This window comes from Centroberyx affinis, unplaced genomic scaffold (assembly GCF_046629955.1).
Source record: "Centroberyx affinis isolate AG114_WGS23_722 - 3 ecotype Tasmania unplaced genomic scaffold, CSIRO-AGI_Caff_v1 ptg001589l_1, whole genome shotgun sequence".
In the NCBI taxonomy this organism is placed as follows: domain Eukaryota; kingdom Metazoa; phylum Chordata; class Actinopteri; order Beryciformes; family Berycidae; genus Centroberyx; species Centroberyx affinis.
The window spans coordinates 105,006-132,500 of NW_027280038.1; the positions used below are offsets into that span (position 1 = coordinate 105,006).

The window sequence follows — 27,495 nt, forward strand, 5'->3', positions numbered from 1 at the left end:
TGAAAAGATGAGTCATATTTCAAATTGAAGAAAATTAAATGTTTTCTGGGAGTAATGTACTTGTCAAAGTGATGTTATCGATCAATTCTGCTTTAAAAAAAAAACAACCCAAAAACATGTATATGTCTATATATTATAGACATACAGTATATACATGTATACAGCTTGAGTGCCCTCTAGCGTCAAAGTACTGACAGCGCAACTTGCGTACGTCATCAACTATGCGCCGAACCCCAGCGCCTGCGCAAGAAATAATACGCTGACAGATTCAAACTGGTCGGCGGGCAGTTAAAGATTAGACGGCAAAAAAAAAAAAAAAACACAACAAAGATTCATTGTAAAGAGTAAACTGAAAATCTCAGTAAAATGACCAGCACATTGAAAGGCATTACGCTCAAAGGAAGCGCGGAGTTAGTGGCCGAGTTTTTCTGTAAGTATAACATTACATTTTGAATGTTTTTCAGCGGTGTTTCGAAATGAAAGCGTGCTTTGCCTTTCTCCTGTTGCTGGGCCCGTCTTGTATGGAGAGAAACTGACGCCGAGCTCCATTCAGAAAATATGTCAGTTTAATGTTTCACTGCGTACGCATACCTCGTAGAACATGCCGTTTTACAAATTGTAGGCTCCACACTTCATTTCGGTATATTAGTGAACCAACCAGCAGCCCTTTATATCATTACAATTTCAACTTTTAGAATTGGTTCACACTGCTCTGTAACGTTACCGTCCGCGACGTGTTATGGTGGAAGAAGTTGAAATTGTATCGAAATAAAAGCTGTTTGGTGCATTGGATGTATGCCGAATTTACCAGAAGACCCTAACGGTTCATAAAGAGGTCTTGGGGTCATGGTCTACCAGCCGTGTCGTTTGCCGTTAAGAAAAGCAGCATTTTTTTGCAAAGGCCTTTAACGTTACGACTATGACACGAGTTTCGCTGCTGTTAGCTCCAAGCTAATGCTAAGTAGTTACAAAAGCAACAGTTGTGCAATTGTTTTGAATCCCAAAGCCGAATGAACAAACGTGGTAAAGAGTTTCAAACAGAGAACATTACAACGGATAAACAGACGATGTAACGTTACACGTACTATTGCACACTGTCACTCTTTCTGTACTTTTCCACCACCTGGAGTTTTGAATAGCTAGTAATGCCATACAAGGGTGCACGTCCCGTACATCTATTGAATCTCTTTGAGGTGAATAGTTTTATACACACACATGCACAAGCCTAGACACTTTCTGTACACATGTATGGCCTTCTGTAGACATGTTAACGTGAATATGAAGCACATTTATAGTGATAATACACTACATGTAAATGACTGCTGTAAATTCATAGACTGTACACTTTTTTCATTCTCTCACATTCTTCTGATTTGTTATGTATTGGATATATTTCTGTACCTTTTCACTCACCCCCAATACATTTTTTTGGCATATTTTCATAAGGTTTTTCTTTGTCTCCGTATGTTTTACTGCAGTCATTTCGCACACCTTACACGCTTGAATTCATTTTTTTATACCTCCATATTATTATTTCCAGGTCATGTGTTCTAGTGTTGAAATGATCAGTTGTGTCTTTGCTGTCTCCTATGTCAGTGATGCTCAACCTCTTTCATATCCAGGACCCTAATTTAGTCCACATTAGACCCCCATTTGATGAGATTTTGTCTCTCAAACTCAAATCTGAGAATATTGTTATTGTTAGATATGATTTTGTCAAGATTCCCATGGACTATCTGTATGGTAGGTAGAGAGATAACAGAGAAACTATGATCAAAACAGTCATTCTTCTACATTCTCTTACTGTGTTAACTTCTCGTAAATGAAATAATGCTGACGTTTAACAATTCATCAATTTGCTGGGGGCCCCCTGGAACCCCCGTAAGGACCTCTGGTGGTCCCCGGACCCCACGTTGACAACCACCGTCCTATGTTACTATTTGCTGCTACAATAACCCAGTTTCCCCACAGGAATCATGTAGGCCTAACTTTCTTCTCCTCTTGATTTACCGTTTCCACCACAGCGTTTGGCATCAACAGCATCCTTTACCAGCGAGGCATCTACCCCCCGGAGACTTTCACCAGAGTCACCCAGTACGACATGAGCCTCCAACTCACCACTGATGGCAAGCTGAAGAACTACCTGACCAATGTGGTGTCTCAACTCAAAGGTAAGAGCCTTTTAGCCTTAATTATCTGCTCCTTCCTGCGTTGAAGCTCCTATATCTGTTTTTTTCAGTGAAATTGAACTAAGCCCCATTTTGCTGGGACCCCCTGAACCCTCCTCAAGGGCAGGTAGGGTGCCCTATATAATGTTACCAAGGTGTTGCGCACAGTGCCATTTTGCTTGTTGGCCTTGTTGTCAGTGCCAAGAATTCACTTGTGTGAGTTCATGGCGGTTCATGTGCCAGTTTTTCCCACAACGTGAACAGAGGGGTCAAATTTCACAAACTGCCACACTAGCTGTGAGACATTTTACACTTCAGTCAACGTGGGCAGTTACCTAATAGCCGTGTTCTTGGGCACCCGGGACATTTTTTTTTCACTCAGATTTTACATGTGTGCTAAGAGAGATTAGAGGTGACATGGTAAGTCCTGTGTAAAGTGCAGTTTGGAGGTATCTGAACAATACTTGCCAGCCAACTGTAAGAGGAAACTATCAGAGCCGGACAGCCCCTTCATTATAATCATAAAGGTTGAGCCATTGAGCATTTCATGGTCCCTGAAATACAAAAAAGTATATAAAATGTATACTTTTAAGTTTGATCCTGAAGTAAATTCCTTTGCAAATATTTTAATACTTTCACTCAAATGCAGCTTTTGAATGAAGGACTTTCACTTTGAGCAGAGTACAGTCCAATACTATCAAGGTATTTCTTCTTTTACTGAAGCTAAGGAGTTGTGTGTACTTCATCCACGGCTACCGCTTTTCTCCTGAAATGTTAGCCTGAGCAGATGTTGCTACAATTAATTTGCATTTATGTGCACCTTGAGTCTGAACGCGACCGACAAAAAACGTTGAGGAAAAAGGTGACCATATACAGTGCTGATGCAGATGGTCAAAAATACGGCTGCAACTAACGTTTATTTTCATTGTCGATTAATCTGTCGATTATTTTCTCGATTAATCGATTAGTTGTTTGGTCTATAAAATGTCAGAAAATGGTGAAAAATGTGGATCAGTGTTTCCCAAAGCCCAAGATGACGTCCTCAAATGTCTTGTTTTGTCCACAACCCAAAGATATTCAGTTTACTGTCATAGAGGAGTAAAGAAACCAGAAAATATTCACATTTAAGAAGCTGGAATCAGAGAATTTTGACTTATTTTTCTTAAAAAATTACTCAAACGGATTAATTGATTATCAAAATAGTTTGCGATTAATTTAATAGTTGACAACGAATCGATTAATCGTTGCAGCTCTAGTCAAAAACTGGTCCTGATACAAAAAACATCTTTGAAAGGTTCAGAAATGGACCAAGTCCACCATTTGCTCGACTGAAAGAAGCAATATCGTCTGTTACCCTGTGCTCCCTCTCACACACCAGATCACATTTTATGATGTTGTTATAAGAGGGATGTGCAGACCAAACATGTCATAATGTACAAGGCCATAATGCTGTACTATACAAGGCAATTTATTGGCTTTGTGACCCTGTGTCACTTTTATTTTCAAATTTAGTCTGCAGTGCTCGAGGAGTACGCTGCCTGTGCTGTCGAACGGTGGAATTCAGCATGGAGCGGTCAGCTTCTGAGACATACTGAGTTGATTTGAACAATGAATTTAAACTTTTGACTGTATCTTTTTCATTTATGGTTGGTATATAAAGGAGGAAGGCATCTTATCAGATCCCGTTTTTGACCACCAGCTGAAGTCCAAGTTTTTGTATGGGCTGCGTTCAGACTCGAGCAGCCTGTGTAATGCGTGTCCTCCCTGTGTTTCAGAGTGGCTGTTTGAGTGCACGGTGCAGAAGCTGGTGCTGGTGATCACATGTCTGGAAACCAACGAGGTGCTGGAGAGATGGCAGTTCGACATCGAGTGCGACAAGTCGGCCAAGGAGAGCAGGTAGGGTCCCGGAAAAGTCTGTTCTGTATATTCTGACAGGTCCGCATTTGTTTCCATTTTCACCTTAATTTTTCATTCCAACTGGCATTAAAAAGGTCTATCCTCTTCATACATACTTCATACTTATACCACAGGTTCCCCCTATAAAGTAGACCAGTGGCTCTCAACCTTTTTGGCTCGTGACCCCTTAAAACTAAGTGATGCCTACTCGCGAGCCCTGTTACAAATGTGCAGAGTTCAACCAAACCGAACTGAAAACTATTCAGTATTTCACAAGAATAAGAGCAACATTTTTTGAAAAATCTGAAAAAATAGACACGATAAAACATTTTTATAGCAGAAATATGCTTTTTTCCTATCCTGTAAATCATCTTGTGACCCCCCTGAAATGATCTCCCGACCCCCAGGTTGAGAACCACTGAAGTAGACCATCTGATTATGGAGCACCTTGTTGCATACATTTGCATATTAATGGGGGATAATTGCAGGAATGTTAGGTAGCTCAAGTGCCTCTTTTTCTTTTTTTTTTATCTTCCTTTGACGCTGATGCTAAGTGGTTACTGCTGTAAACTTTGTAGGCAGAATTTACAGACGCCCTACTGTTGCAGCACATGATATCCATGACTTTATTTGGTGATTGTATTGGTGCAATTATATCGGGTATGAACCTAATATCACATTTGTATTGCTTAAGACTATAGATGCCAAGATCAGAGTGCTGTGTTAAGCCTACTAGATGTGTCATGTACCTATTACAACATGAGAGGTTGATAACCCCCAGTGACATAACCACTCTTAGTCTTCTGAGATCAAAGCCAGGTTTCTGTGTATGTGCTCACTGTAGTTTAATTGCACAAGGGATAGTTGCATCAGATACTGTGATTTGGTACAGTGGCTATAACAAGTTTTCACCCTCCTTGACTTATTGTACATTTTCTTGTGCTACAAAATTAGTTTAAAATACATTTAGGTCATAGAAATGCTCCAACTTAGTTATGAAAAGTTATGTAATTTCACATCATGGCCACAGTGGGAACCCTGTATGAAAGAGAAGTGGAAATTAAATTTAAATAAACAAAATATTCGAAAGTATAAATTTCCAAAAACGGAAAAAATCTAGTATGCAAAAGTATTCAGTCCCTTTATTTGTACTACAATCCCTTGTTCAGGTTGAGGGAAAGTGGAACACCAAAAGTAAATTCTAACACTCACATCACAGTAACTCCTGGAATGGATTGAGCATCACAAACTGATGATGTGTAACTGTGTAGGAGTATCACTATACCCCTAACTGTATCCTGTAATAGGCATTTGGACAACGCTGCTCTCACCTCAGTGTGCATTTAGTCATTTAATTAACTTCTACTAACTGTTTTTGTGTCTGTTTTTCCCAGTGCTCCCAGAGAGAAGTCCATTAAGACCATTCAAGATGAGATCCGCTCTGTCATCAGACAGATCACAGCCACTGTTACATTCCTACCGCTGCTGGAGACCGCATGTGAGTAACCCCACTTCTAAAGAGGATACCAACTCTTGACAGTTTGCGTTGTAGTATTTGTTTCACAGTGTGGGGAAATCATTTCTGAATGGCACCGTCATTAACCAAAAGGGGTGGCAGGATGGCCTAGTGGTTAAAGTCACTGTCCTTCAGCCAGACGAGATGAATATGTGATGTTCACTAGGGCGGAGCTATGGGCGGAGCCTGGCACTGGTGCTGTCTTAGGTTTTACTTTTACTTATTGTTGACATTTTCTATTTATACTAGCCTATTTATGGTACCCCTTGTTTTTAATTAGGGTGGTCTTTCTAACCCTAACGAGTATGAAAATGATGTGAATCATATGCTATGGCCTTCGCAGTCACCAGATCTCAACCCAATTGAACACCTATGGGAGATTTTGGACCGACGTGTTAGACAGCGCTCTCCACCACCACCATCAAAACACGAAATTAGGGAATATCTTTTGGAAGAATGGTGTTCCATCTCTCCAGTAGAGTTCCAAAAACTTGTAGAATCCATGCAAAGGCACATTGAAGCTGTTCTGGCTGCTCGTGGCACAGCTCACATCTGTAGGCTATGTGCTATTTCTCGGCAGCCTAAACTACTGGGCCGCAACAAGTTCGGATACGCAAACGGAACGCATTCTGTGTAGTTCTGGGGTTACTCGGCCCCGTGAGATTTCCGTGTCTCCCGAGTCACGTCTCCGGAACATTTCTAATCATCAGGCAATGAGCAAATGAGAACTGTGCTGAACTTGCTCATCTCAAATGAGAAATATAAGTAACACCCCCCCCCCAACCCTTCCCCACCCAGGTGCCTTTGACCTTCTGGTCTACACTGACAAAGACCTGGTGGTTCCCGAGAAGTGGGAGGAGTCCGGGCCGCAGATCATCGACCAGTCGGAGGAGGTGCGTCTGCGCTCCTTCACCACCTCCATCCACAAGGTGAACAGCATGGTGGCGTACAAGAGGACCGACTCGGTTTAAACCTCCGAACCGCCGCCCGCCCTCGACCCCCATGAGCTGTATATAGTGCCGACGACTTCCCCTTAACGAAAACAATAGATTTTACACTGCCCTGACCTACCATGCTCTTTGTTTTCTTTCTGTCTTGTTTCTCCTCCTTTCCCTCTCTGAACATCACTGTGTCTTATCTCTCTTTCTGAGAAGGGTGTTCTTGACACATGGAGGCACCCTGGTCTGTCTACACTGATGTAAATATTTCTTGTAAGCCGTGACTTTTTCTCCACTCTGAACTCTGATCATATGTATTTTCTTTTCTCTTGTTTCGTCTTGCTCTCAAGTTGCCAGCCTCTGTTTTAGAAGCTACTGGTTTATATGCTGAATTTTTATGAAATGCCAGTAAAAAAATAAATAAATGTCCTTTTCTTCCATCACCCTCAATTCCTTATTGCGGTTTTACTGCTTTTAACCAGAAGGTGGCGATGTAACATAAGAAACTGTATGTAGAGACACAAGCTGGTTTCAGGTGAGTTTGTATGGCTTTGTAGTGCACATTGTATGTCAAATTATAGAACAATGCACAGAACACATAGAAAAGAAGCATTATCCTTTAATGGGACATACCATTTACTTGACTCACAGTGTTCAATAGTGTCGACAGTTGCAGACATGGAACACTATTCCCTTCATACTGTGCCATATCAGCATATTACATTACTTCAACCTCCAGTCGACACCTACAAGTCTTTTATCTAAAATAAAAAAAGCCTCCTCACTGGTATAAGCCCTCTCATTTACATGAAACAAAACACATACAGGTCTAAATATGTCATCTGTTCTACCCAACCAGAGACCAAAGCAGTGAGGAAATGGTACACCTATCTTTTTTTTTTCTTTTAAAGAAGCACACAGTTCAGGCAACAGGCACATGTATCACAGTCCTGGAGACTTCTTCAAAGTACAAAATACAACCACAGTTACAGCTGAGCTCTCTGAGCAGGTACGTCTACAAATGGAAAAGTGCTTTAGTAAGGACAGGGCTATGAGTTGCTGTTAATACACACCGCACCTAGCTGGCAACTGTTAAAGATTGTGAGTATGTAGTACAAGAGGTTTGTGTAGTGGAGGGTGCAAGGTGACAACAAATCTAGGTGGTGGCAACTGGATATGGAAGTGGGAGTCGGTGAAATGAAATCCAAAAAATATTCAATCCATCTTGTGCACTAACTGAAAACTGGTAATCAAATGGAAATCATGGGTGTGGATTACAGAGCAGAAGGACAAACCCTGTGGATGTAGTGGATAGTGCGCATGCTCTTTGAGAAAACAGCTGACAGACCTTAAAAACTATTCGAGTGCAAGAGGCTTGGATAGTGGACAGTTACAGATAAAAATCTGGATGGTGGATAATGGATGCACAAAGCTATCAGGTATGGAAATGGAACTATGACGAGCAGAGACCATCAGTATCTCTAAAATATTCATCACAAAACATTTGATTAGACATATTTTAGTCCATCTGATGCACTAATTGCAAATCAATGGACAGCATCCATTTGATCTTAGTATGGATTTCAGAGCAGGAGGATAGTGCGCATGCTCTTTAAAGGTCTAAACCGACTTTTTGGAAACCGACGACCCGCTGGCGCCTTGCCCCGCTAAATTCTGTTCTGTGTCACAGGAAGAGAGCGCTAACGCCAACCTCAGTTAATAACAAATCTGGCAGTTTAATGTTTGCTTTTCGGGAAACGCAGGCCACCTGACTGAACGTGACGCAAGACCCTTTTTTTTTTTTTAACCATGCACCAAACGGCACTCGTTTCAACAAAATTTCAACTTTTAGATTTGGTTCACCCCTTATTCCCACAGTCTTCTTCCACCCTAATGAGCATTGGAGGGTGGCAGTGAGCCGTGTGAACCACTTTCGAGACCTTGGTATTATAAGGTTCTATCTGACCTTTTTGTCAAAACTGAGTTAAGTCGCATGAACCTATTCTATGAGTGCCTGTTGACATATGTGTGGTGTTATTTTTTTTTGGAAAATAATGATTTTTGAGTCTGTAATTTCTAAAACAAAAGGACTCATCTCCATTTAACTCAATGGATGCTGAAAACTTTGAAGCTCAATATCTCAGAACTATCCTGAAGGCAGATAGAACCTTGTAATTCTAAGCTCACGATTTGTAAGTGTGAACACGTTTTTAGTGGATCTCTTGTAGGCCAAATTTATCAGAGGACCCCAAAGATTCGTAATAAGGTCTTACCTCATGCTCTACAAGATGTGTACGTTTGCCGATGAGCAAGGCTGTATTAAATTGCCACATTTTTTAAAATTTTTGTGTGAGAGAAGTAAACAGGTCTGTTGACACTCTAGTCGCCAGATGAAATGGTAGTGAGTGGGCGGTTTTCAGCAACGATGTGACAAGTTCAATGATACTCGTATCTTCATGTTCTGGTTTTGAAGTGTTGTTAACGGCTTTCACCTGGCTGATATGCGTGTTTGGAGCAAAACATTGAATTTTTCGAAACTGCAAAACAGTCTGACCGGGCTGCCCGCCTTTCAACTCTATTTCAAGACTTCAAAACAAGCAAGCATCGCCGCAACATTCAATTTATAAAAAAAAAAAGGGGAGGTGAAAAAACAGCCACCTGCAGGGATAATTCATTATTGGTTACAAAGAGGGGTGGACAGACATGAAAGCTGTATTTTTAATTCTGAGTTGGTCCTATTTTATCACAACAAGGCAGTGGAAAATTCTAGACCCAATTCCCTTTGAAAACACAGGCCTAGTCTTTGGCTCCTTTACATTTTGCAAAAATAAAAAACGAAATCAAAATTTCAAATAACACAAGTTAATACAGTACATTTCTCAATGTTGTCGTCATCTGAAAGTTTTTTTCTTTTTTTTTTTTAAGGATCCTTCAAAAAGCAGAGACAGGAATCATTTCGGTATGAAAACTACATTTCCCATATAAAGACTCGCGTGTTCTCGACAAGAAAATGACCTTACAGTATAGAAACTCTAATAAATATATAAAACATAAATATGCATTAGTTAAGACAATGAGTGAAAAAAAAATGTTACAAAAGACTCAAACCCTCATAGTGCGAATGTGTGGTGTGAATGATACCAAGTCATATCTAACAAGCTTATCAGATTATTGTGATACTATGTAAAGTATATAGTAAGTACAATGTTAATCTGTATCCTACTCTCACGGCATGGATCCCAAGGGTGCTAGGGTGACCCATAGGGTGCCGCTTGCACACGCTTCCTTTACTATTCAGTGTTCAATTACTTTCTCTCAAAGTTCACTATCTGTGAGGGATAGTGTAGGTGAGATTTCAAGATGAAAGTCAACTCTGTGCAAAAAAAAAAAAAAAAAAAATGGCTATGGTAATAAATATAGCTTAGTGTTTGTAGACATCGTCTCTGGTGAGTGACGGCTATGAAAGAAGGGTGACGGGGCAACCAGAGTCTCTCAAAATGTCCTGAAATGAGCACGAACTCTGAAACTGCAGATTACGTGTTGTGGACGTTCCTCCACCACTAAAGCATTACGTGGCAATAGCATGAATTGGACGCCATTTTCACGTTTTTGTTGTGAAAAGTTAGCTCACGGTTAAGTTTAGGCAAGTAAACCAAGTTTGATTATGGTTTGGATTAAGGTTAGGCGACTAAAACATGTTAAAGGTCCCATATTTATTTTTTTATTTTTTTCCAATTTAACACAGTTCCCTATGGTCTTTAAAAAATGTTTGTGAAGTTGTGAAGCTGTTTTCTGTGGCTGCTGGTTTTATGCTAATGAATTACTGGTCTGATTGGCCGCCTCATCGGAGGGGGCTGGTCAACCCCGAGTGATGTCACTAAGGGCTGCGAATCAAAACGGCTTGTAGCGTCACATGATTTTTTTTTTTAAAGGAAACTATGACAAAATGCAAGTTTGAGTTTCAGATTTCACATTTTCTCAGCTATTAGATACAATGAGAAAATTCTTACATATGGAAGGGCAAGGACAATATGGGACCTTTAAGGCCAGGTTAAGGTTTTGGTCACGGTTAAATAAGAAAACACACCCGTCCGCCCTCCCCCGACCTCCACACCCTCACTTTCGATGTCAAACTACTTCCTGTTTCTAGTCGTGTCTCCTCCACCTAATCCTTTCCTCTCGCTTTTCCTGCACGGAGCACATACTTTTGCCCTTTTTAGACATAATGCTCATTTCAAGAAATTTTGTGAGACCAGGCCGGACGGGGGGGGGGGGGGGGAGGAGACTGGGAAGTGACGTCGGTCGAGTGCCGAGCCGGCGTCCGGGGGGGGGGGGTTCACACCATGCCGTTGACCAGGCCTTTCTCGCCCTGCTCGGCCAAACGCTTCCAATGCTGCCGGTTCTTCTGACAGCCTTCCAACAGCGGGGAGCAGTACTCCGACATACCGGCCAGCGTCTGCGAGAACGAGAAAAATACAAGGGAAAGCCGGACTTGAGCGTAATGTTTTCCAGCAACGTCCTGCTTTCACATTTACACAGTTCCACACATTCGCAACTGGCGGCCGCCCAGTGCGACCACAGTCCTCTGCTGTTGGCCACTGGGAGCTGCCCGGTACAACCACAGATGAGAGTGGCGCGAGTGAGGAAAATGAGGATCATGGAGTAAAGCAGCCATGAGGTAGTAAAATGCAGGACACATAATGAAATAACCTTTTGGCTGATACTCTAATAGGATATTATGTTTTATGTTGCTTACGTTATAAAGTGTCATTATTTGTGAAAAATTTTAAAACTGCAACTTATAATGTAATAAGATCCCAAAATTACCATTTTAATGGGAACCTGTCTTGATGGGAAAATTATAGAAACTGACAGAAACTGTGTAACACCAAATTCTACTCCTAAATTCTCACCGATTCCTGCCTATTAGACTATAATTTAAGAGGAGGCCATCAAGCTGTCAATCGAACATGGTAAGTATAATTTGAATTATTATTTCCTTACGTGGTTTTGAAAGTGTAACCACACTGGTTTGTACAGAAAGTGAGCCTTGGAAAATTCATGCAGGGACATTTTGAAAGCTGAGATATTACAGTACTGAAATTCAACAGTAGTGTTAAATCAGCAAAATCTGATTGAATAGGCAGGTAAGTGAACAACAGAACAACAAAAATCGTCAGTTTTTAAAAAACAGTAAAATATTCCAGATTCTTTACTGCAACAACATAAGAGTTTTTGTTGCTTTTTTTTATTAAATTACCCTACAGATGTGAAAAAAGAAAGGGAATCGTCATGTACCAGAACAAGACAGCCTGCCTCACTGTGAGGGGAAAAAAAGAAAAAGTCATCGACACAAAGTGAGAAAGACTGTCAGCGTCATTCCAGCAAGCGGGGGGGATAATAGGATGAATGTCCGCTATTGTCAGAGGCAAATCGTCGGCACGCTGCCTCTTCCTGCTATTCATCAGGCACAATGACTGTCAGTAACACTGGCAGAGCAGAGACAGCAGGCAGACGTCTCTAACCACCGGGTGAAATACTCGTTCCAAATCCTCGGTTTTACCTCGTATAACTGCGTGCAGATGGCGTCGATGAAGGACACCTGCATGCTGGGAATCTTGTCTCTCTTCTCCCGATTCATCAGGTCCTGAAGGAGAAAAAGGGGGATGGGGGAGGGGGGATACAAAAAGTCAAAATGGAGAACAAGGGAACGGCTTGAGAAGTGGAAGAATAGTGCGAAAATGTTTATTTCACTATGTTTCCTTTATCATCAAAGCTGAGGTCTATGTACGGGGTAGGGTTGGACTAGTGTGTTTTTTTTGAAGAAATTAAAAACTGAAACTAAGCTCAAACTACAAGCTTTGACTCCAAAATGAACTGAAATAAATACAAAATGTTGAATATTACTTTCAGTTTGAGTCTTTTTCAGTCAAATCCAAATTATGAGAGCTGTATAGGGGAGAACTATCTATGAATAAAAGTCACATCTACTAACATTATTTTGATACATAATAGGGTTCAACCAATATGAGCTTTTGAAGCTGCTGATAGCTGATGTTTTTCCCCCTGGAATTGTATTCTTGTCAGGGTAGAAAAGTCTCTGAAACAGAATTTAGACCATTTCTAGACCACTTTTTAATAAAAGGCCAATATCAGCAAACCAATATATCAGTCTAACCCTAATACAGGGTGTCCCATTGGTCTGAAATCACAGGGAAAACTGTATGGCTCCAGGGTTTCTGGTCTCTGATGGAGCCGTGGGTTTCTGACAAGCAATTTGGATGCTGGTTTAGTTGGTGGTTTCTTTTCAGACACCCTGTATTTCAGAAGTATGGATAGATGCCAGGATATAGAATTAAACATTTCACTGTTTTGCAGACTGAGCGACACCAGTGCTAATTGTAAGTGGCCTTCGTTCAATAAGAAATCTAACACTGTGGGAGAACAACTAATAGGGAACTCTTGGACTGACACACAGCACTTACAATGGGCTCAATGTTCAGCTCCTGTCTCTCCTTATCTCCCTGTTCGAAGAACTCGGTGGCCACCAACTCGGCGATCTGCGTCAGAGGGAAGACAGGGACAGGCAGAGAATTCATTCAAGTCAACTTTATTTATATTGTACCTTAAGCACAAAACACTTTGTTAGGGCGGTTGAAAGCAAAAGTCAACAGAACAAGAAGGTCTAAACCAGTGGGTCTTGAATCATATGCCATCGAGGCTCAAGAGTCTGCATGTTTTTATTCCAACCAAACACTACAGCAGCCGATTTCACTGAGGAGCTCCTCCTCTCTGGTTGAATATGTGTTGATGTCATGTAGTGTTTGGCTGGAATGAAAAACTACAGACTCTTGGGTCTCAACAAAATTACAAAAAAAGCCGGTAAAACACATCAGTCACACTGAAAGACCATAGAGCAAAAGTGGGTTTTTAACCTCTTCCACCCTGCCAGCGGGATCATCATTGCAAACGCATGTTAAGTGGTCAAGCTTTGTTCACACCCACATTAACTTAAATAGAAGAAGAACTGGGTAGTTAGCATGAGCAGTGATAGCCACCATGGCTGAACTGACAAAGAAATGAGTGCCACCTACAGAAACTCAAACTGCATCAACAGAAAATCCAGGGAAAAAGACGTAAAAACATTGATAACCTTACTATAGGCCCCCTACGGGCCAATCAGTACCATTCTTTGTGTCCAAGCAGTGAGAGACCAGGACTCTCTATGTGCCAAATTAGAAAAAACGCTACTACGGCCGAATTGTTGGACCAAAAAGCGTCAGAAAAAGAATAACAGGAATTCCAGCAATTAAAATAACAAGCCGCTTTTCCCAATTGTTTGCTCGTTAGATCTACCTGTCAGACTAAAGTAACAGAATGTCGACACCACAGACTCAAGTTGCCACAGACTTCACTTTTCAAATGAGGCTTTCGCAATGCAATGCTATTTGCGCTGTCAACATCACATCCAAACCCCCCTCTGTGTGATTTGGATCGCGCTCCATCTCAGGTGAGTCTACCGCATTTCAGACGAACAAACCGAAATGCTGCTCTATTGTTGTTCTTGTTAACCTTGGAACGGATCTACGTCCTGGCATATTTGCGGCGGTTTAGAATTGCAGGCCGAGGCATTTTAATGAACATCCTCGGAGGCTGATGTTGGACCGAGGTTGGGAACGTCGTACCATGGAGAACAAAACGCAACAAAATGCCTTTCCTGCTGCCAGAGTCAACAGAGTCAAACTCTTTAACATTGTGAAATGACTGGGGAAAGAATGACATAGACAGACAGACGCTATAGACCAAGACTGTGTACATGGGGGAAAGGGTAACACTGAAATGAAATTAGAGAGGGAAAACAATGACATTGGACGAGTGCAAATGAAAGAAAACAGTGGAAGGAAGATAAAGACAGAGAAAGATGGATAGAAAGAAAGCAACAAAGAAGTTAAACATGTCATCCCCCCACGAATGATGCAGGCAAACCATGGGCCAATCAGTAACAAGATAACAAGACACTGGCGCCTCAGTGTTACAGGCCGATCTGCGTCATTTTTTTTAAAATGCCACAACAAGGCGCCAAAATGCCTCGTCCCTCGTCCCAAGTTTCATCAAAATCATTCCAGTGGTGTCTGGGATATTACGTTTGACTTAAAAATGTTGACCTTTAATCACAGCGCACCCATCAGGCCAGCCAGTGTAATTTCTGAAGCCAAGAAAAAAGAAAGAAAGAAAGACAGAACAAAAGCAAGCAACGAAGAGAGCAAGAAAGAAAGGACGCAAGACAGAGAAAGAAACTAAGAGTGAAAAAAGAAAGCGAGAAAAAGCGAGCAAGGAAGAAAGCATGGAAGAAACTAAGAAAGCAAGACGGAAAAAGAAAGAAAGAAAGACGGCAAGAAAGTAAGAAAGAGGCAAGCAAGCAAGAAATTGAGAAACGAAACAAAGCGAGGAATAAGAAAGCGAGCAAGAGAGAGAACGCAAGGGAGAAACGAAGAAAGAAGGCAAGAAAGAATGAAATCAAGTAAGAAAGATTGAACGCAAGAGAGAAAAAAAAAAGCAAGAAAGAAGCAGGTCTGCCAAAGGAGTGGTAGTCACACTAAGTTAATGGTCTCCGTCTGTTTATAGAGAGGTAAATGAGATCTGACTGCAGCCTCGGGGCCCCAATCAGCATCACTGTGTGTGTGTGTGTGTGTGTGTGTGTGTGTGTGTGTGTGTGTGTGTGTGTGTGTGTGTTCAAGCCATCTGCAGCTCATTGATTGAGACTGTGTAATCAAAACTCAGTGCTACAGGGGGGACTCAGCCAGAGAGAGCGCTTATTATAGTTCACTAAAACTAAGTTTAAAACTAAGCATGAAGCAAACCTTTTAGTCAGCTGAAATAAATGTACAAACGGAAACTAAAACTCAAGGTATAATCGCAGTCTCCAAATGTATCTGAAATAAAAAATATTCAAATATTAGTATTCAGTCAGACGAATTACCAGTGGTGTATAGGAGAGTAAAAGCCACATCTGCTCACATTGACTGCACTGGACTTGATACATAATGATGGAGATTGAGATTTTGTTTTCAGAAGTTATGAATCTATAGGCCATAGAATGAAAACCAATACCAATTTTGCATTACTGAAAGGTCTATCTTCATACATTGGATAATGCTGATCACCTAGGAATATTTAACATATTGCATGCTATATTGCTATATATATATTGCTGCATATTGCAAGTGTTTGCATATGCACCAGACAGAAACCAGAGACACAGAGATGATTTTGGTGCCAATCCTCTAAACTATATAAACTGAAAACTATAACAAGATAATTCTAAAAAAAAAAACAACAACTTAAAGCTGCAAATTCCATCTGAAAACTGACTGAACTTAAACTTAAAATTGACCTCTGACGTGAAACTAAAATCAAAATTTAAAACTAACGCAAATCAAAAAATGATTAGAACCTTGAAGTGGAGGAGAAGAGCAGGAGACTCTGGCAAAATAGATGCACAATTTGATAATGAGATCCAGGATCAGGTGCTGGTGTGTGGGTGTGTGCATGAGAGTGTTTACTACCCTGCTTGTTCTTGAGGTGTTATCTGAGGACATGGACACAGCTGTTTTTATTAATGAGCACTCACTTGTCAACGCACACACACACACACTCACATGCAACACACACACACACAAACACAAAGAGTTTGTGTCCGTGTGAACCGCTCTCTCCGCTGTGCCTGGGGATCCTAACGAGGTGCAGGCTAACGAAGGTGGCTGGGGAGACGAAACAACAGGGACGCAGCTCGCAGACAGATAAGGAGGATGACGAAGAAAATGCATGTGTGTGAGAGAGAGAGAGAGAGAGAGAGAGAAAATGAAGAGTACTGACAGAAAGTAGATTGAGGCAAAAGAGGTAGAGCGAGAGAAGGGAAGAAAGAAAGTGACAGTGAGCTATAGAGAGATCTCCATCAATAAGGGACATGCTGAATATATTGAGGAAGCCAGATGGGTCACATGGCTTCAGTGAATGTCTTCTGATTCCCTTTCGACACACAAACTAAACGACAAAGTTGAGAATAAATCAATAAAAAATGAAACCGTGTGGCCTCGTACTGAGTCTGAGAATCTTGCTTTCTTTAAAACAAGTAAATATTTTTTCACGGGTCGGTACATAGATAAGAGTCTTTACCCTCTTCTGCACCGGCCAGGGCTTGGTGATGGCTGAGATATCACATGCAGTCATCAGCATCGACCTGAAGGGGGAGACAGATCCACACAAATTATTAGACTTTATTTTTTTGAGTCATGCCGTACAGATCAGCTATATTTTCAACATTAGCTCCTTAGTTTTGCTAAGTGAATTCGGTGTGGACATTTCTGACATATGACCCTGAATTTTGACCTCCTAGTTTCAAAAAGAATTCAGTCCAATGTTCCTGCATGTCTGTATTTATCCAGACAGACAAGTAATCCCCCCCTGGACAATTGACTCAATGTTAAAAACAGGGTTCCTACATATTTTCAATAAAAAAATTCCATACTTTTTCCAGACCTTGATTTCTTTTGAAGATTTTGTCTGGTGTTCAATATGATTTACGCAGATAGACATCTTGCCCCTGCTAACTAGGTCATATCTCTGTATAGATGAAGATTGTTCTTCACAGAGACAAATATCAGAATATGTGAGATGATTGGCAGGGTTCCTACACGGTTTCCATTTTAAAATTCCATATTTTTCCCAGACCCTATGTTCTTGACTGGATTTGATTTTGGTCTGTATTTGATATAATGCATGCTGACAGCAGCTGGGTAATAAGAGCGTCCCTCTATCTGAACATTATTCTTCACATCAACACAAACTGTGGACTCAAAGTGGCTCTACAACAACATAAAAGCTAGAATTATGTGTGTATCGGACCTGAACCACAACATTTTCCATACTTTTCCAGACATTTTTTTCAAATTCCCAAACTATTCAAGACCTGGAAATTATCAAATTCATTTTTTAATACTTTTCCAGACTTTTTCAGACCTGTGTAGGAACCCTGTAAAAATCTGAAAAGAAAATTCACTGTTATACACCCAATCTGGACTATGTCAAAAATGTTTAATTAATTGTAATGAAGACATTTTTTCCCCTTGACTACCACTAAATTGACTGACTGAGCTCTTCATACAAGGACAAGATGTGACAGCTAAACATGAGTTTTAAACGCATTCTGAAGCTTTAAATTGTTTGCATTGTTTGAATAAGTCAGACCTGCATTTTTGACTTCCATTTGTAAAATGCTAACAATACGCATATGCACTTCCGGATTGCTTTCTGTATTATGTTACCTGCTTCTGCACATTTTACAAGGTGAAAGCTAACAATGCACATCTGTAGGTTCTGCACATATTTATGTAAATTTCCATACATGCATATTTTCACATCTGGACACATTTCTGTTTATACATTATTCCATCTCTACACCAGATAATGTGAACAGCTACCAATACACATGTTCCCATCTGCTTCAAATCTGCCAATTTTTGTTTTATTTTCCAATAAGTTTATATAGAGAAGTCGTAGTTGCAGTTGCCCTGGCTGAACGTGGCTCTTTACATTTATGTGTGTGTCCATATATGATGTACTTATATAAGCCGGTGTTTTACATAAGTGTGTTAGGGCGTATAGGGGGTGGGGGGGCGGTTATACTCACCTCAGCAAGTCTCTGTGATGCTCGTCCTCCCATACAAACTGGCTGTTCTTGGTCAGCTCAAAGAACTCCCCTCGCCTCCTGACAACACACACACACACACACACACACACACACACAACACAGCAGCTATTCAATTATCCTCCTATGTAACCTACTTGCATACCTGCCGCCCACGGTCTAGACTGAAAGAAGGCTGAAGGCTGAAACGGAGATGAAAAGACCAAATAGATGGATGAATGAAAACATGCGAAAGATGGAGAGAGGGAGGAAGGAGGGAGCGAAAGGAAGTGGAAGTGGGTTTGGGGGGGGGAGAGATGGCGAGAAAGGAAGAAATGGAAATAGAAAGAAATAGGCGACAGCAGAAGTGCGGGGAAGGAACATGACATTGAGTGAGATCGGTATTTTTAGGTATTTTTCCCTTTCCCCCCTAAAACCGAGCTTTCCTGCTCGCTCTTTCTTTTCATCCCTCCGCCTCTAGCAGCAATTTGGTTACAGAATGAGATATCCTCCATTTGGGAAAGAAAGTGACACCTTCTCTTTCGATTCATAGCTCAAAATTGAAGCAACTTGCGGTGTTCTTCAAAGGACAGTGGATAGCTGTGGATTGACAAAATAATAATACTGGATCATCTATAGTTTTGAGATTATGAAGGAGGAATTTTTGGGCAATGATGCATTTTATTTTCCAAAATGGATGTATAGTGTTTTGGAGTATAAGTCTTCATATTTGAACAGGGCCTCTCCAACCTTTTCATGTCATAGACTCCCAAATAAACATTAATTAGGCTGTGGAGCCCCATTTGATAGAGACTGACTGACGTTTAGCCCCAGGGATCCATATGGGAGTACTTTAGTCATTGTTGATTTAGTAGTAGTAGCAATAGCAATAGTAGTAGTAGTGGTAGCAGTAGTAGCCTAGTAGTAGTAGGCTAGTAGCAGTAATAGTAGTAGCAGCAGTAGTAGTAGCAGTACCAGTAATAGTAGCTGTAGTAGTAGGCTAGTAGTAGTAGTAGTAGCAGTAATAGTAGTAGTAGTAGTAGTAGGAGCAGTAAGCTAGTACTAGCAGTAATAGTAGCAGTAGCTAGGCTAGCAGTAATAGTAGCAGTAGTAGTAGTAGGCTAGCAGTAATAGTAGTAGTAGTAGTAGTAGTAGTAGTAGTAGTAGTAGTAGTAGTAGTAGGCTAGCAGTAATAGTAGTAGTAGTAGTAGTAGGCTAGCAATAGTAGTAATAGTAGTAGTAGGCTAGCAGTAATAGTAGTAGTAGTAGTAGTAGTAGTAGTAGGCTAGCAGTAATAGTAGTAGTAGTAGGCTAGCAATAGTAGTAATAGTAGTAGTAGGCTAGCAATAGTAGTAATAGTAGTAGTAGGCTAGCAGTAATAGTAGTAGTAGTAGTAGGATAGTAGTAATAGTATTAGTAGGCTAGCAGTAATAGTAGTAGTAGTAGTAGTAGCTAGCAGTAGTAGTAGTAGTAGTAGTAGTAGTAGTAGTAGTAGTAGGCTAGCAGTAATATTAGTAGTAGTATCCTGGGTTTCAATGGAGAGTTTTAATCTCAACATTTTAACACTGAATCCTTTTATTGTTCTGGCATGTAAACAGTCAGATTTAAAGTTACTGAATATCGGTATCGGCCTTGAAAAAACCATATCAGACGAACCTTAATCAAAACGGCCTATGATACCCCCTCCCTCTTCCCCCGCACGACCCAAATTGACCTTCACCCCTCTGTCTCCCTCTCTTTACGTCACTCTCCAGTCAGATTTCCATCTGGGCTTGACGTTTGGTACCTACTTCATGTACAGGGCCAGGTCGGTGGCCAGAACAGCCCTCTCGATCATCTTCAGAGTGGCCTTGTACTCGTCCAGGGACAGACTGCTCAGGATCTGGTTTCCCTGCAGAGAGAGAGAGAGAGAGAGGTGGAGAGAGTGAGAGAGAGAGAGCACGAGAGAGAAAGAAAGAGAGATAGAGAGAGATAGAGAAATGCAGGGATACATACACACACACACACACATTAATATAAACACACCCACATTCATATACACACATCCACATACATATATACACACCCTTACACACACACACACACACACACGAAAGTTAGACAGCAAAACACAGAGAAGAGGAAGAGTGTGTGTGTGAGTGAGAGAGTGAGAGAGCAGCCCTCCAAGGAGTATAGATGCTATGTGCTGATAGTGTTGACCGCAGTTTGCACTGAAAGGGACCACCAAGGGGTTGCCATGACAACGCTAGCCCACTAAGGCAACACACACACTAACCTACAGACATACTGTATATTACAACAACAACTGTATATTAAACAACTGAATCCAGTCAAATTGACTTTACAGTATGTGGAGGTGTTATTCCATGTAATTCCATTTCAAGTGCGTTCAAGGCTGTGTGTGTGTGTGTGTGTGTGTGCCAGTATGTGCACATGCATGTATCTGTCTAAATATGTGTAAATGCCACATGCAACAATGGAGTCAAGTGGTGCTGTGAAGTATTTTGAGTCTATTTCAAGGCCATACAGATCCGAGCAGGCTGTAATTCACTGTGTTTTATTGGGCTATCAGAGTGTTATCTGCTAGGCTGGCAGTTAGGAAGCAAGGAGGAATAGGCGTAGTAAATAAGACAGAAGGATCTGGCATCCTGCTGCAGTCGATTCACATGATCAGTAGCAAAATTGTTCTTGCTGAGTTTTCATATGGAGAGAGCAGAGAATTTCCACCAAGATTCTTTGAACTTTGACCCAATTTGCAGATGTCCTTTCAAAGCACAGTCAAGTCAGTCTTATTTAAAGGAATAGTTCACCCAAAAATGGAAAATTCTGTCATCATCTCCTCACCCTCATGCCAAATGAAACACAGGTGAAATGTGTTAGTCCATATAACACACAGGGAGGCTGCCAGCACAACTTGGTAGCAGCCTTCTCCAAAACAACTGGTCAATGGGGACCTGTTCTTTAGAGCTCCAAAACAAAAACAGCCAAACAATCACACTGTGAATAGAAAGACCTATACACCATTATTTGTTGCAAATCAATCAGCTGTAGTTAAGATTCACACTAAATGATGGTGTAAATATACTGTAGGTCTTTTTGGAACTCTGAAGAACTGGTCCCCACTGACTTCAGTTGTTTTGGAGAAGGCTGCTATGGAGTTGTGCTGCAGCCTCCCTGTGTGTTATATGGACAAACTTCACCTGTGTTTCAACTGGCATGAGGGGGAGGAGATGATGACAGAATTTTCATTTTTGGGTGAACTATTCCTTTAACTGCATAAACAATTCAAAAATCAATTGAAACACATCCGTCACGCTGAAAGGCCAAAGAGTAAAAGTGGGTCTTTGGACGATACTTAAAAATGGCAATGGATTCTGCTGACCTAACACTTTCGAGAAGCTTGTTCCACAGTCTAGGGGCCGCAATAACAAAAGCGTGGTCATCCATTATTTTGAGCCCTGGACCGTGGAGCGGCCAAGAGCCGCTAATGAGAAGACCTAAGGGTGCTGGGGGCGTTGTAAGGGCACAGAAAATCAAAGAAATACTGAAGCAGGGTGCACACTACACGACTTTAGCCCCAATTTAGCAGTCCCAGACCAGTTTTTGAGATCTGAGACAAGATTTTGATGGGGTCAGAGAGGCGGTCTGCCCCAGGCGTTGAACCGTCTCAGACCACCAGAGATTTTCAGACACGCAATGCTCTTGTAGTGTGAGATATGTGGAAAACGGTGAGTAGCAAGAGCCAGTGAGAGCTTGCGAGGAAACCTGGCAGACGAGACTACAAAACAACACAACATCATTATACCTATCATAATACCCGTAATTTACCTCCAGCTCTCCCGGCAGAGCAGAAACCCCATGCTGCCCGTGTCTCCCGAACCATCCTCTCCTCTAAATTTAGCATCTAGCCCTCTTCCCTTTTTTCTTTTTCCAGCACAGTAAGAGCTGAAATCTGTCTCTTCCTCCTCGAGCTCCGCTTTAGCACGTTCGAATGAAAAACAAAGTCACGTTTGCCGTCTGTTTTGGCGAGCCAGCAGGGTATCGAGATCCCTCACGACCAAATCCAAGTGAACAATCTTTTAATGTGAGACCCCCCCCCCCACCACCACCGTCTGAGCCATATTGTTTAGTGTCTCACCACTACGTCGGCCACAGAAGAAACTACGGGAAAGACGGTCGATTAATGTGAGCACTACAGGGATCTGAGGCGTTGACAGTAGTTTGCACTCGCCATGAGGTGCTAGACCACGCAGAGCTTTGTGAAAAACCAGCAAGATTTTAAAATCGATCGTAAAGCTGACAGGGAGCCGGCGGAGGAGTGATACGGTCCCTCGTTTCTGCACGAGCTGCTGCATTTTGGATGAGCTACAGCCGTGAAAGGGCACAAAATGTCATGTTTTGCATAAAATACTAGTGTGAGCACACTTCCATGATGACAGTGACAGGCCCTTCCTTGTTGTGACTGCAGTGCAAGCTGGTCATGTGTCAAGTGCGGTGCACTCAAGTCTGAATTTGACCTTGTAGTTTTTCATCATAATGAGTTAGGGCTGGGAGATATGGACCAAAAATCATATCTCTGTATTTTCTACAAAGTGGGCTAAATGTTCATTGTAAGTAGGGCTGGGCGATATGGACAAAATCAAATATCACAATATTTTTAACCAAATACCTCGATATCGATATTGCGACAATATTGTAGCGATGACTATTGGTGGTTTCACACAATATTTACACAATCAGTAATGTGGATATAATGACTAAGTGGGTAAAGGCAAACAATAGAACAGCTAGAACAGTCTGGTAAGTTCAGAAAATTACATCACTTTACTGTAATGCAGCCTTTAAAACCAGGAAAAGACAACACTTATGCCATATCACAATATTACGATATCCAAAATCTAAGACGATATCTAGTCTCATATCACGATATCGATATAATATCAATATATTGCCCAGCCCTATAATGAGTAAAGATCAAGCAAAAAATGGCATAAATCTATTTGGAATCCATATCTAAAAACTAGCTTAGTGCTAGCTACATGCTTGCCAGCTGCGAGCACCTTGGCAAATAATGTAATAAAATCAATTCACCAACAATAACTAACTACTACAACACAACAACTCATGTTACTCATAACAAACACATCACAAAGCCTTCTACGGTAATGTCACATCCTCAACAAAGGATAAAGCCCACTTACAACAAAGAAGTCCAGCAAACAACATGATAGACCCAAATCAAACAATCTCATGCTGTAAAAGGACACGACTTCACCATCCTGTCACGTCCGTGAAAATCCATCACGTCCATCAGCTGGCCTGTAAAGATTACTACCACAGGCATTTCTACAGGACTTTGGACCTAATGAAAATCCTACTGTCTCTTAGCCACAAGCATTCAGGACCAATGCTCCTTCAAAGTAATTAGTCTAACTGATGTCCAATGATATTAGATGCACAGACTTTGCAATAGCTGAGAGTCTAGAGTCTAGTGAATTGATGCCTATTGAAAATGAATGGATGAATTAGGGATGGTGAAAAGAGACAGAGAGGGACGAAGGTTAAGTGGATTGATGGATGGACAGATTGATCTGTGTGTGTGTGTGTGTGTGTGTGTGTGTGTGTGTGTGTGTGTGTGCTTACAGGGCTGTTGAGGATCATGAGGCACTGGTCAAAGTGGTGATGCTCCATGGTGGAGTGGCAGTAGAGCTGGGCCAGCGGGTGGTCACTCCTGCAGGACACACACACACACACACACACACACACACACACACACACACACACAGTTACACCTACTGTATATATGCTCACACACATGCATACATCTACTTGGATATACCGTAAAGATTTGAGACGCACACCAGCAATATTTTGTTCACACATTCATTCATTCATTCACTCACTCACTCACTCATTCACTCACTCATTCACTCATTCTGTCCCGCTGTACCTCTGTATGTAGGAGTTGTTGACTCCTCTGTGGTCCAGGTCATGGCTGAGCGTGGCGATCATCAGAGCCAGGACCTCCAGGTCACTCAGATTACTCTGGAGAAAAAAGACAAAAACATGGAGGATGGATGGAGGTAAAAAGATGATAGAGAGAGAAAGAAAGACATTTAGCCAGATAAAACAAATGCACATGCCTACAAACTGAATACATATGCACATCACGCGCACACACACGCATCATACACACATGCACACACACATTCACCATATCGCACACACACATACTCAACACTTATTTTCGTTACGCATATGTTCTGTATTTTATTTAATCTTATTCATCTTATTTATTTTTATTATTATTACTGTTTTTGTTTTGGGAGGGAAGGGGTTAAACACACACACACACACACACACACAGACAAGAGATGTACTATTTTTTGTATGCATTGTTTTGTATTTAACAATGGAAAAAATATCAATCAAAAAAACAAAGTGAATCCACATAATGGCAAGTGGTTAACAGGTGGCTTTCTGGCACCACGGCCAAAACCAAACAAAGGACTAATGGCTATGTACACACAGCGACTTAATGACCCTCCACACACTGTTGGCAAGTCATTATCCAGTGTAGGCGTTCAGCATTCAGACACTGTCGCTGGAGTGGACAGCAAGGCCATTTCACACTACAGCACAACCGCTTTCACACCAGCTCGATCCATACCGTTATTTTTGGACTGAAGCTGCTGATAGACGATATTTCGTTTCAGTATCTTTAAATTTGACCATTTTCATGCTAAAGAAAACCTTCCCCAAAATTAAAGTATTCAGTGCTTCCGCAAGAAATATATTTTTGTCAGGGTGGAAAAGCCTCTGAAACAGTATTTAGACCATTGTGGGACACTAAAACTCTCCACTGAAACCCAGGATAATAATAATAACTAGAAAGGTCACTCGGAGAGCGCAGACCTCCACCAAGGTTTGTGCTATTATTGCTTGTTCGTGAGTCGGATCCGGATCTGCTCCAAAATTTAATGGGTTCTCATGCTACACCCTTCCACGAATTTTCATGAAAATCGGGCCAGTAGTTTTTCCGTAATCCTGCTAACAGACAAACAAACAAACAAACAAACCGCACTGAAAACATAACCTCCTTGGCGGAGGTAAATATAGCTGTATGCGGCATTTGCACACTTTGAAAAACAGACGGACAAAACATTACAGAAGGTAGACAAGGTAGAGAGACAGACACAAACAGACAAGTCAAAATGAGAAAAAAAAAAAGGGTATCTTTAAGCAAACCAGTTGGATCTTCCCACCCCCGGCTTGCGATTGGCCCACACTGACCTGCAAGCGTCCTGATTTGAGGACGGCGAACATGCACTGGGCGGTGTTGAAGGCGTGTCTCCAGTTGTGATAGGCCACGTTCTTCCTGTAGTTCTTCTTCACACTCAGAACCCACTGGCATAAACTCTACAGGAGAGACACAAAATGAAACTTTATTGATGCCCCATTGGGTTGCTGCAGCAGCAAAATATTAATAGGATACCGTCAAACAGCAGAAAAATACATCCTATCAGAATGAAATTTTGTTTAATATGGACACAAATGCAAGCACTTTTTGTATTATGACTTTTATTTATTTATTGTTATTTTATTCATTTTATTTATTTTGTATATATTTTACTTTTTTATTTTTATTTTTGGTATTAACATATTCAAATTAGCTGATATTTCATAAAAAATGCACCACATTACATATCAGTTAAAACAATTTTTCTCGGTGAATAAAGTCAAGCGTGCAATTTCACTGGTTCATTCTGATGAAAAGCTAGTCATTTTTGATTAATTATTTCAGAAATGCTGAAATATATATGACAAAAAACTCAGATTTTTCTCTATTTTTTCATGTTTATACCCCATAAAATAGAGATGACAATGTTGCGCTATGTTTTCTTGATTGCAAAACGGCACACCTGGCGCCTCGGTTAATGTTTTCTACAAAAACAAACATATATACACTCGCCTAGTGCAAACATATTGTTGACAGGGACATTCTTCTATCTTGTCGATACTTTCCCCCAAGTCATTTTACCCTTCCTTATATAGATTTTACGTCTTGAAATCTCACTAACTAGAGAGAAATCTACCGGCTGCCCCAGAGCGGAGCTATGTCCGACGCATCACAGAGAATTATGTCATAATATTAAAAGTCCCCCAGAATGCTGCAAGGTCGCTCAATGGCAAGGTGTAGCATTATAATGTGAAAACACCCTCTGACTGCACAAAATATCTGGGGCCGGTTGCACAAAACACCTTAAGTTAAGATTTTTCTTAAAGTCCGAGTTAAGGTTTCCTTAAAATAAAATCGGTTGCACAAAACACCTTAAGTTCTCCTTGAGGTTTCCTTAAAATGTTCACTTAAGTATTTAAGGTTTTCTCCTTATCTTGGTCTTATACTTAAGGAGTCCCTTAAAGTTAGTTAAACCGTTGCACAAAAGACCTTAGCAACCAAAGTAAGGAAAAAAACTTCAGGTACCTCTGACTCTATCTTAACCGCAACATGGCCGAGTTTATGGTGATAAATGAAGAAGTAGTTGTATTTTTTTTTGGACCTCTTGGATGAACCTCTTCACCAGACTTCTTGAATTAATTTTCGTTGCAATTTCCTCCCACATTCGTTGTTTTCTGTTTGCTGTTATTTGCGGATCAAATTTACTTTTTAGTATGTGCTTTCTTTTATTGTATTCCTCCAGAAGTATAATCTTTTCCTCCTCTGACCAATTTGGTGTTCTTGTCTTCTTTTCTTTTGCCATTTTTTTTACTATCTATAGGCCAACTTTGTGAGATGATAACAGGTGAGGCGATAACAGGTATCACAAGCGCAAGTGCAAGCAAACAAACGGTCTCCATGGAAACTGTAGAATTTTACCGCTGTAAAATCTCTTTCAATGCAGTAAATGCCTTAACGTTTTTCCTTCACGAAGGAAACCTTTTAAGGGATTCTGTGCAACACCCTTAAGTAAGTCCCTCAGCTAAGGAGAAATTAAGCCTTAAGTGTCATAAAACTTAAGGTGTTTTGTGCAACCGGCCCCTGTCCACTAGGCCCGCTTGATATAAGGCAATGTGAAACAAACCGGAACTATACAATGTACCAACCTAGGGAACTCTGGTTCGGACGTTAAAAGGAAATATCTTACCATTACAGTGTGAAAACACCCTAAGATACATAATCAACTCATACCTTGTGAGGTGTTTAGGTCATTTTTTCCACCCCCTCATCCACCCAGCCTGTCGCTGTTGGTGGTGTTTGACGCTCCGGGGTGGTCAAGCGCGTCAGTTCTC

General features: G+C 41.1%; 2 protein-coding genes across 2 annotated transcripts in view; one reads left to right on the forward strand and one right to left on the reverse strand.

Moving 5' to 3' along the window:
• Nucleotides 1–272: 272 nt before the first annotated feature.
• On the forward strand, nt 273–6,952 carry mad2l1 (MAD2 mitotic arrest deficient-like 1 (yeast)). The gene is made up of 5 exons (XM_071527925.1): nt 273–430; nt 2,025–2,171; nt 3,944–4,064; nt 5,459–5,562; nt 6,379–6,952. The coding sequence occupies exons 1-5, from the start codon at nt 367–369 to the stop codon at nt 6,549–6,551; spliced, it is 609 nt and encodes a 202-aa protein (XP_071384026.1). The 5' UTR covers nt 273–366; the 3' UTR covers nt 6,552–6,952.
• A 3,889-nt stretch (nt 6,953–10,841) lies between these two features.
• Nucleotides 10,842–27,495, reverse strand: part of pde5ab (phosphodiesterase 5A, cGMP-specific, b) — a gene marked incomplete at its 5' end in the record, with an annotated part of 24,805 nt that continues 8,151 nt past the window's right edge. Inside the window, 9 exons of the mRNA XM_071527926.1 lie at nt 10,842–10,974; nt 12,082–12,165; nt 13,004–13,078; nt 16,695–16,758; nt 18,208–18,285; nt 19,995–20,095; nt 23,848–23,935; nt 24,155–24,249; nt 25,498–25,623. Coding sequence (XP_071384027.1) covers nt 10,855–10,974; nt 12,082–12,165; nt 13,004–13,078; nt 16,695–16,758; nt 18,208–18,285; nt 19,995–20,095; nt 23,848–23,935; nt 24,155–24,249; nt 25,498–25,623 — 831 coding nt within the window. The remainder of the gene's footprint in view (nt 10,975–12,081; nt 12,166–13,003; nt 13,079–16,694; nt 16,759–18,207; nt 18,286–19,994; nt 20,096–23,847; nt 23,936–24,154; nt 24,250–25,497; nt 25,624–27,495) is intronic.